This window comes from Periplaneta americana, chromosome 8 (genome assembly GCF_040183065.1).
Source record: "Periplaneta americana isolate PAMFEO1 chromosome 8, P.americana_PAMFEO1_priV1, whole genome shotgun sequence".
NCBI classification, from domain to species: Eukaryota; Metazoa; Arthropoda; class Insecta; order Blattodea; family Blattidae; genus Periplaneta; species Periplaneta americana.
The window spans coordinates 20,727,472-20,738,923 of record NC_091124.1 but is presented as its reverse complement, the minus strand read 5'-3'; the positions used below and the strand labels follow the sequence as shown (position 1 = coordinate 20,738,923).

General features: G+C 32.6%; 1 protein-coding gene across 3 annotated transcripts in view; it reads left to right on the top strand.

Annotated features, from left to right (window-relative positions):
• The first annotated feature begins 166 nt into the window (after nucleotides 1-166).
• LOC138704544 (pleckstrin homology domain-containing family D member 1-like) overlaps nucleotides 167-11,452 on the top strand; it is a 267,332-nt gene continuing 256,046 nt past the window's right edge. For 2 of the 3 annotated variants that reach the window (XR_011333366.1, XM_069832544.1), the window contains exons 1-4: nucleotides 174-448; nucleotides 3,006-3,192; nucleotides 3,278-3,354; nucleotides 7,630-7,721. Coding sequence is in view for 2 of the 3 variants with exons in the window: in XM_069832544.1 (XP_069688645.1) it covers nucleotides 336-448; nucleotides 3,006-3,192; nucleotides 3,278-3,354; nucleotides 7,630-7,721 (469 nt within the window). In the remaining variant the exon portion in view is untranslated. Of the gene's footprint in view, nucleotides 449-3,005; nucleotides 3,193-3,277; nucleotides 3,355-7,629; nucleotides 7,722-11,452 lie in introns of all 3 variants that reach the window. The other variant, XM_069832545.1, reaches the window with a different exon arrangement.

Genomic DNA, 11,452 nt, shown 5'->3' with positions numbered 1-11,452 from the left:
TTCAGTGTTGACGAATTAAATTCATATCCTCCACTTAGTAATACAGTAAAAATAATGATTATTGACGGACTTATAATATTCAAGAGAAAACTAGGCTAGCGGATGACTCCCTACTCAACGGGATGTGAAAAGGTCTGTTGGTTTATGACGTCATGAATGCGAAAGCACGTGCGAAAGAGATCGAATATAGTAGCTTCCGCTACTTGGTTTCCGGTAATGGCCGCCTACTTTTGGCTAAATCAGTAAATATTTTTATAAAAATACCTTGAAAAATAACAGTCATACATATATTAATACAGTGTGTACCAGTGAATGTGATATTATGAATTATCAGCATGAAAATGAGTGATAATCACGAAGAGTCATTCAGTGTTTTTACTAAAGTTCAATTAAGTGGGATACTCTTCAAGAAATCATTTGCACCTCATTCAAATAAATGGTCAAAAAGGTAAGTAATAATAATAATAATAATAATAATAAATGTGAATACACTGAACATATACTTGAAGTACTGCGAGGTATTTTTGTAATAAAACATAAAACTGTTAAACACATTAAGGTTAAAATGTTCCCACTTCCTGCACTACTTTGTCAGAAAGTAAGGAATGGGTGATTTTAACAGTATTACAAGTGAAGCAACATTATGTACTGTAATTACATTTGTTCATTAGTTTATAAAAATCCTGGGATAAGCATGAACAGCTGTTGCTAGTGCCACTTCCCTTAAGCCTGTCGTGCCTTATTTCCACTCAGACATTGAGGTTTTACCAAATCCTAAAATTGTTAATATTTTGGGTGTTGTTTGAGAACACGTATTTATTTATTGGTATTATAATTTTTGCAGTATGTCTATTTGAATAAAATTTTTCTGTAGGTAATTACACTTTCCTTACGAGAACCACAAAACAATTTGCTTTGCATATGGAAAGGACATTTTATATTTTTATAACTCCCAGCTGCATTATTTGCAATGGCTAAATTTGATCAGAATGAATAGTGAATGGTTTTTAATCCAATGTCACCAGGTTGTCATTTGACATTTCTGGTCTCTCCTGGCAATGACTTATTTAGGCCTATAACCCACTTCTGAGGTTGAGGTGCCTGAAAGACGCACTTACGCTGCGCCGTGAGGACGATATTATGATAGGATGATTATGAAGTGCCAGGAGAGGTCTTAAAACTAAGCCTAAGTTAACCTAATTTTCAGTCCATGGACGAACACAGGAACAGTCCCCTTTTTAAGGAAAAATTCCTGTGTTCTAACCGGGAATCGAACCCGGGACCTCATGAACTGTAGTCAGAAGCTCTCACCATTAGCAAATCCTAGCTCTGAATAGTGAATGTTAATTGAAATATAAAGCATAGGCTACTGACATTGAAAGTGAAATTGGAGTTTATCCGATACCTGTAAGTATGCTGTTTAGTTTTCATCATCTGTAATTGAACTACCGCTATGTAGCTTATAGCTAGTGATGTTAAACTTTAATAACTTTATTTTTTAATTGATTTATTTTGAACTTAGTTTTTATTTGTATTAAATACAGTATTACAATATGATGTAGCTTCCTTGAAATATAAAATAAATATCGTCACTTCAATCGGCAATAATTGGTCTCTATTTAGACCACTGGGAAAGAAGAAGTATAAAACTGTTCCAAGCTAACTGTGAATTAAGAATTTTTAAGTCAACATTTATAACGTAGTCTATTTGAAATGTCTTGCAATTTGAAATAGAAGACTATAAAAATTTCGAATTGGAATAACCAGATACAAGGACTCAAATAACAGAAATCTGAAATCTAGCCATTAGATACAGTAGGCCTAGGTATTATTTAAGCAGACTAAGTAAGCTATCTATTTTTATTATTATTTTTATTATTATTATTATTATTATTATTATGTCCACCGCTATGGGGTAATGATTAGCATGCCTGACCGTGAAATGAGCGGGCCCAGGTTCAAATTCTCGTTGGGACAAGTTACCTTGTTGAGGTTTTTTCCGACGTTTTTCTCAACCCATTAAGAGCAAATGCTGGGTAACTTTCGGCGTAGAACCCTGGATTCATTTCGCTGACAATCACCTCCATCTCATTCAGACACTAGATAACCACAGCAGTTGATGAAGTATCGTAAAATAACCAATTTAAAATTATTATTATTATTATTATTATTAATGTTACTACTACTATTATTATTATTAACATCATCATCATCATCATCATTAGGGGGCAGATGTTGATGAAAAGTCTTCTTATTTTTCACATTAGGACGATGCCTATTAATATAGAAATCGTTCCTATGTTAATATTAACGTAAAAAAATAATTTCTTATATTGCATTTTTTGAACTAGGCCTAATAGGTCATTTTTATATTTTTTTCGGCATGGTTTGGTCATTTTTAATGCTTTGAAGAACTTTTAGATCATTTGGAATGCATTTCATTTTCTTCTTTACCGATAGATCTGTAAAATCATTTTATAAGCAAATAGGTCAGTAGTAATTACTTACTGAATAAGTGAATAACAGTGAAGTTTGAGTTTTATAGTTTGGAATAGACTCTAAAGTCTATTCCTCATTCCACTGAAGGCTTCACTTCACACAACGGAAGTAATATAAAATGTTTGACAAGAGCTTAGTTTAAGTGAGGGCTTTGACCGACCACCCCTGATTGAAACACATTGTAAACCCTCATTAAAATCTATAGTTTTTCCTTAAAACCTTTATTTTGTTGCATGTTCTTTTCCTTTATCTTAGCTAAATTGAAGGAAGTTGCCTCCTCTCTCCGAAATTTGTAGGGCAGTCATTGAAACAAGGTGACTAATTTTTAAGAAGCTGTGGTGCGAGTACTGTGAATAATATTTAAATGTCATTTTCTTTTAATTTTATGTCATTTTTCTATTAGTTTAAGAACATTTTAATGATCATTTTAAGTAGATTTTTAGGTCATCAACATCCGCCCCCTAATCATCATCATCTAATTTGTTGTCTTTTTTTTCCTTGTCTAGGTTTTTTGTAGTCAAAGAAGGATTCCTTCTGTACTACTCTGAAAGTGAGAAAAAGGTTTTTGATAAAAAGGGTTACTTCAATATTCATCCTAAGGGTGTTATACCTGTTGGAGGATGCATTATTCAAGCATCTACTGAATTGGGTCAGGATTATGTCATAAGAATTACAAGTGACAGCTTTGTACATGTAAGTAAATACATGCTCATTGTGAAATATCTAGTATCATAATTATCAGAGTATGTTTACTATTCATTGAAGGTTTGTTCAACAGGGTTATGTGGCTCTGGGAACTGAGACACGCTATGATCAAGACAGGTGGATACAAGTTCTTCAGGAAGCAGCAAGAATGTGAGTATCAGGTTCTACAGTAGCTATATGATTTATCGCGAACTGTGAAACACATTTAGGGAGATTCTTTTATTTTTCTAAGTTTTCTTTTTCATCTTTGAACACATTGGTTGAAGTAGACTAATAACTTTTATGTGAGTAGGCCAAAAGAAAGAGGAAATGCATGAGATGGGCCAATATAGTTTATTGAAAAGCTACATTTTACAAAACTAAATTTTAACATTAAGACCTATCTGACTATTATTATTAATTAGTGGATATGAAGGAGTGTATGATGAGTGGAACTGTGAATGTGCTTCTATAAGCATTTCATAGTCTGGTTGCAACTGGGATGAGGCAACTCTCAGATATGAACCTAAATGTCCATCTGTCATTCTGTTTCTAACAATACTTTTTCGAAGTTTCAATGTAGAAAACATTTGCTCATATATATGAAGATGCAAGCATGGCGATAATCTTCTGGGCATGAGGTATCAAATGTGGAAAACTTGATTTCGTTACGAAATTGGAGAAGTCAAGTTTTTTAATATTGAGAAGCTGCTTGAATTGAACGCTACATTGCAAGTCAATTCAAGCTGGTTGTCCAGTTTTAATGTTTCACAATCCATATTAAATGGAATGCTGAAAATATCGAAGTCTTGTTTCAATGCTTTACTAAAAATATATTTGCAGCTCTGTATTTGTAGCAGTTTCATTTTTTGAAAACAAAATTAATGATTCACTGAACTTGTAATTAGATTTTTGTACTGAAAGTAACCCTACTCTTTGTCCTTTGTGGCAGTTCACAAATGATGATGAGAAGATTTCTTGAAATACCAAAACAATAATCTCCATTCAAATTTATCATAAAGGCTTCTCACGCTGGTCTCATAGCTTACAAGTTTTCTTTCTTTACTGGGGCGATTTATTTTAGCCTCTAGAAGTAGTAGCTATAAGTCATTCTTTTCTATCTGATTAGCAAATAGTATAAGTTGCATTTTAAGCCCTTTCAGGTGACCCCAGATATCCACAAATTTATTTCTTCAGTGGCGGCTCGTGTCTTTCTTTCATGGGTGTTCACAAAAAAAAATATTGGTAATGAACACACTAATATATTCTCATACAGCTGAGTCACACGTCCGTCTCCAAACTTCAAGTGTTACTGCATGGATAATTATATATTTATCCATGGTTACTGTTTTAACTTTCAATATGCACCAATACAGCTTGTATTTTCCTTACTTTGCTGAACAAAAGACAACAGAATCAGCCCCAGTGCGTAACGGTATTTTGAAAATAAAGAGTAACGAGAGAAAACGAGGAAAGAGGGAGAAAGGAACAGGGTGCCAGACCCAAGAGAGATAGAGCATCTCTCTTTCTCTGTCATTAGCACGTTAAGACCTGTGCGAGCCAGAGCTATTGTAACCATTGTAACAAACCAGAAAATATTCTCGCCTCAGGCTATTCCACCCTGCTAGAGAAAAATTGTGCGAGCTGCTGTCAACCTGTCCAATGGAGATTTAAAGACACACGACACACGAACAGGACATTCTCTCGAGACGAAAAATTTAGGAACGTCAGTGCACATTGGAAAGTAATAGATGTAATAATATTAATACAGTAATACGTATGATTATTGTTGGTTTTTAAGGTGTTCACGTGCTCCTGTGCTCATATGAATGAACCGCCGCTGTATTTCTTCCTTGTAACTTCACATTCCAATCGTTAATGCAGCAAAGAAAATCAGTGAAAAGCGCAAAGCCCAAAAGCCATTTTGGTATCTTCCAGCATTTCTCTCTTCAAGCATATTATATGTTAATTCAAATTTCATTGATAGTTTACATATTAATTAATCTCTGTCCATTGGTGACTTAGTTATGAAATAGAAATAAAAACAAAGAGAACAATATGTGGTTTTCTCGGTCCCTTCCAGTACCCCCCCCCTCCCAGTTTTCTTCATCAAAAAAATTTCACGTTTGGAAACCTGTCACAGGTTGCATTGAACCTGTCTGAGAGAATCCTGTCATTGCATTGAATCTGTCAGAGAATCCTGTCACAGGTCACACTGAATCTGTCCAAGAGCTGCATCTGGCCTCCAGGCTGTATTTTGCCCTTCACTGAAGTAGACTAATATGAGAATGATAAAATGATATGCTGGTTCATGTAAGCAAGATCCAGATTTTGATTACATATAGCCTGTCCATAGGTTAACACAGAATGTTCGTGTATACTTAACTTCTATTTATTGCACTACAGCTGTTGAAGTATTTTAAGTCGTTTTAAGCATGTTATTTCTTGCTTTATATTATTAGGTTATTTGAGGGGGAGGGCATTTAAGTTTGTATGTTATGGCAGTCTAATAAAAGTATGACTAGCCTACTCAAACAGAAGTTTTTTTCACCACACATAAAAATTGTTTCACTCTGTAGGGACATAGACATGCATTTTCTGTAAAATTTGTACACCCCATAAATTATGGGACTTGCTAAGAATAAACTATGTTCTTTTTCATTATGAATCTAAGTCTTCAAATCAAGAACTATCATACTACTCGCAGATGGAGGATATTTGATGCTTTAGATTGCGAAGAAAATTATATGTAGGCTAAAAAAAGGAAAAGGAGGAAAAAAAACTAAAAATGACTATAAGTTGTATATTATAACGATCTATTTTTTTATTTTTATTGGTATATATATATATATATATATATATATATATATATATATATATATATTGTGCCACCTTTTTATGCAAATCTGAAGTGATTTTAAAAATTGTTTAATATCTTTTCTTGATGGTCTTCAGGTCTACAAAATCCAAGTCATGCTCATAAGTAGGGGGTGGATGTTGATTACCTAAAAATCTACTTAAAATGATCAATAAAATTCCCTTAAAATAATGGAAAAATGACATAAAATTAAAAGAAAATGACATTTAAATATTATTATTATGCACCACAACTTCTTAAAAATTAGTCACCTTGTTTCAGTGACTGCCCTGCAAATTTCGGAGAGAAGAGACAACTTCCTGGAATTTGACTGTGAGAAAGGCAAAGAGCATGCAACAAAATTAAAGTTTTAAGGGAAAACTGTAAATTTTAAGAGGGTTAAAATGTGTTTCAATCAGGAGTGGTCCATTGTCAGTGCCTTCATTCTCCGTCTTCTCCTCCTTCCGCTCTTCACTTTTGTTACCAGATCTTCCAAATGGGGAGTGTAAATGACAAAACAAATTGTGGGCGCAGAGTGCATTCTTGCAATCTTTGTGTTAAAAATACTGTACTGTGTACTGTAGTACATCCCTTCTGAACCATGTTGGGGACACAACGTCCTATTGTCCAGGAAAGGTGGAAGTTTTCCCCCTTCCAAACATAAATTCTAAAGACACCCTCCTACCAACAAAAGAACATTAGCGGTCAAAGCCCTCACTTAAACTAAGCTGTTGATAGGCATTTTATATTATTTCTATTTGTGTGAGGTGAAGCCTTCAGTGAAATGAGGGGTAGACTTTAGAGTTTGTTCCAAACTATAAAACTAAAACTTCACTGTTATTCACTTATTCAGTAGGTAATTACTGGTAGGGCGTACTACTGATGTTTTCTTGGAAAAAGATTTAAGATGCCTATATGTAAAGAAGGAAGTAAAATGCATTCAAAATGATTAAAAAAATGCCGAAAAAGTGTAAAAATGACCCATTACTTCAAAAACATAAAAAATTCAATATAAGAGATGAATTTTTTACGTTGATAGTAACATAGAAAGGATTTCTATATTAATAGGCATCGTTCTAATGTGAAAAATAAGAAGATGACTTTTCATCAACATCCACCCCTACTCATAAGTATTTGTAACTAGGAAAGGACAAACTGTAAAAATTAATGATTCATTAAACAAATAATTTCTCAACAGAAGCCTCAAAATTAGAGTAGGTATGAGGTTGCAACGATGATTATAATTGTATCTTTATTCTTGAAAATGGTCCAATCGAATTAATTTTAACCTAACTTTCCTTTTCTGTATGAAATAAGCCCATTTCTCATCTCACATATCTTTCATCTCTTTTTAAATTTAGTAAACGTATAGGTAAAATTATGTTTATTTCTTATCTCAATTTATTGTAATTTTATCTCAATTAGTGATTGATGTCTACATCAGGGCCCTCTGACATACATGATCTTCTGGAAATAGTTCCTCTCGAAGTTCATACTTGGGCAAATAATGCAAGTCAAGTGCCCATCATTAGTAAAAAAAAAGGAGAGTTTTATTATTACAGTTACAAAATTATTTGTAACCTTTCCAGAACATGGGAAAACTCCCGCATGGGGGAGTCCATCATCCGTGATTTAGAATCTCAGGGACTGCAGCTCAATAAGGAAAAGCAATCTTATGTCGGTAAGAATGTTAATTTAATATGCATTTCTTAGTTGGTGTTCACAAGATAAGCTTTAAGTACGTTTTAGTAAATATTTTTTTCTGCATGGAACTAATAACTTTTCTCTTAAGTAGTAAAGATATTAGACTACATAATAAATTTAAATTCCAATTAGAAAAAGTAATGTATAATTACTTCATTATATTCATTAGTGCACAGTTCCTAATGTAGCTATTCTTAGTATTATGCAATAAAACAATAGTTTTTGTTTGTGAAATTTTTGTCTCATAAGGAAAATAGGCTTTATGAGCAGTATATAGGTTCTTCACAATTATCTTGTGTTACCATTTAATACAGGTTCTTTTCGAATGGTATTACATTGATTTTAATCTTTGCGTGTTTCACCTCAATCTGTAATATGTAACAGTGGTACAATAAATATGTAACCCAAGAAAAATATTTACAATAAAAATTAATTTTTGAATATAATGTCTGCATTTGAATAAACCATGAAACATTAATATAGCATATATCGCATTCTTTTCCTTGAAATTTTATACCCTGATGTAAAATAGCAATTAAATAAAATGACATTTCACTTGTATTTCATTTGAAGAGTACAGGGGAAAAACAATCAAAGTCACAATTCTCATAAGGGTGATGTCATCATCTAATTCAGTATATTACTGCTAACTTTGGTGTTTCCTCTTATCAAAGCTGGTAAAGGAGAATTATCACCATGGATATAGTCAGCCTTTCCTACTTTTTCATTAGGAACAGCAATACATTTTGCAGTAATATAGCTACTGAATTAGAAGATGACATCACCCTTACGAGAATTGTGACTTTGTGTTCCTTTGTACTCCTCATTTGTATTTTCACATACATATATACATATATAAAGTGGGGCCCAAAAAATGTACATACATTTCTAGGTACAAAATACCTGAGTAAAAACTTTAAATTACTAAATTTATAAACACAGGGGATGGCTGTGAAACATGTTTAACAACTGTTATCACAATAAGTGCTTGAAGTGCTCCCCATTAGTATCCAGACATTTCTGGGTTCGATGAATTATTCTATGTGCAACATTAATCAAAGTGTCCATTGTTATGATTGCACATGGCACTTCAATTTCTTCATGTTATATATAGCTCTACTAATATAGCTGGTTTTATTCCTCGCTAGTAGAATTGAGTGCAGTTAAAGGAGGTGAGCTTGGAAGGTACTCAACATCACCTCTTCGTCCTATCCATTGACCTGGTATGGTCTTGGTGATAGTGTGGTGGTGCGCCATCTTGTTGAAAATAAAATCGTTAATTCTCATAGAGTGCAAGAATGGCCAGTAAAATGGATGTACGAAGCATGTCGAGGTACACAAAACCAATATATAACTGTTCCTTCAAAAACGAATGATCCAGTTACATCCCTGGCCACACCAGACATTGAGTTCCAATAAATTCACTCCTTGTTTACATGGATGTGTGTATTTTCTGGAACTCTGTACACACAATAATGGTGATTCACTCTATCATTCAGTTTCAATTTTGCTTTGTTAGACCAAATCATTTTGCTCGCAAATTCCTTCTCATCTTGTACCGCTACCTTTTCCTTGAATGACAAACATGCAGCCATACTGTCCTGCCAGTCGCAATGTTGGCTTTGGAATTTATGCTACTTGCATTATAATATCACACTATACGTTTCCATAGTAATTCACTTTGAGAGTCCCTATAATATAACATCTGTGAAAGAGTATATACATTTTTTTGGGTTTCTCTATGTGTGTATATATACATATATAATATAATTGTGTGTGTGTGACACATTCTTCATGACTTTCTGCAGTCTTTCAAATAATTATCAGAATATTACTGGAAGGCAAGCATACAAGACTAGGTTTTTCAGAATGCTCAAGAGAAGAAAATAGCTAAAATTCTACTACAGAGTTGCGAAACAGAAGTAAGAATCATACCAAAACTGTTATTGATTCCAGTGACTAATTTGAAACAATGAAACAAGAACTATATTACCAGACAATGTTTCGAGTTCACGTCTAGAATTTTGTATAGTAAGTTATACAATATGTAATCCTTTCAATTTTGTAAATTTGGTGCAATTTGCTTTAAAAAATGTCAAAGCAAGATGTCCACTTCCTGCCATAACGAATTTATATATTTTGTTGACCACTTATTTTGTCAGTACTGCTGACAGTACAGCCTATTATTTAAGATTAGTTAATCACGTTATGCCTAACAGAGCTGAGAAATGGCAAATTTGAGCGTATGATGATATGCATAAATTTAATAATCTCTTTTATGGTCACTGCATTGTCGTCAATTTAACATGTTGTTATCATTATTGCAATAACTCCTATGTGACATATCGATTTTCAGATTTTTGCTCTGTTAAATAACATAAATAGTAATACAGCAAATAATAAAATCTCCTATATGTAATTATATTTCTTTCTTTCGAAAATGTAAAAATTTACTATCTCCTACATACCACTGCCATAGAATGAATAAATGTGTTTTTTTTTTCCTACTGAAAAATTTTATATTTTGCACATAAGAATTATTGCAGGAACAATGATGATGTACTTATTTAGGTCGTACAAGAATATAATTATGGCATATTTAACAAATAAATGCGTAATTGTGTATAAATGAATAACGAAATGTAGTGATTTTGTTAGTTGTTACTGTTTTAACACCCTTTCCCATTTTTCTTTGTCAGCTCTCAGTGATTTGATTACAACATAACATTTATATGAAGTCTCGTACACATTGTTCACTTTATTAACAAATGTTCTGGGAGTTGGATTGTTACACACATTTCATGAATGCTTGAATTTTAATATCCTTATCTTTGGCATGTCATTTTAATATGCAACGAATGTACAGAAATGTTTGCAATTTTAAGAAATATGTCTTGCTCAGTGCCTTTCCTTGCATGTTTGATGTTGTACTGAAGAATGATAGTATTATGGTAAAAATTTAAAGTCATTGTCCATTATTTTTTCTTTTTCTTTCTTTTAAAAATCTTGTACCGGTATATTTTTCCTTGTTAGAAACAAAAATAATATATTTTTCCTAATTTAATGACATATGTATATTACAGCTGAGAATTTTTAATTAATTTTAATTACATTTTATATTTGTGAGGTATACGTAAGTGCTTGTAGGCATAGGGAAGAATAAATCCTGTAATAAGGACTTTAAATTAATGGTCCAATTAAAAATTATGATAATTCGAGTTTGTTGTGCACTAATTCTGGATGATATTGTTTCATAATTGCGGTACAGGTATAAAAAAATAAATTGCATACTCATTTTCTTAGCTGAAATATTAAAGTCCAAATGGTTTATTTTTCTCAGAAATAAGAGATATATATTTTTTTGCAGTTTTCCTTTATCCTTTATTTTATATTTAGTGTATGACTACGTATAAGTTAAATGCATAACTCAAGTGAAAGTTTATTAATACTGTTTGTTGCATGTACCAGGTTCTAGTATTATAGAACTTTCTCCCAAGAAAATTCTGGTGTAGTTCTAGATTCTGTTTGAACAGATGCCACTGTTATAATTGCTGGATTCTATAAAAAAATATATATATAGGCAGTTTAGTGTTCTGCCCTCTTCTTCTCTCCCAAATTATGTTGTTACTACTACTACGACCCTCCCCCAAGCTATGAAAGCTCTTCACTGCTGAAATGACAGTAAAATGATATCATACTCTGTCTATA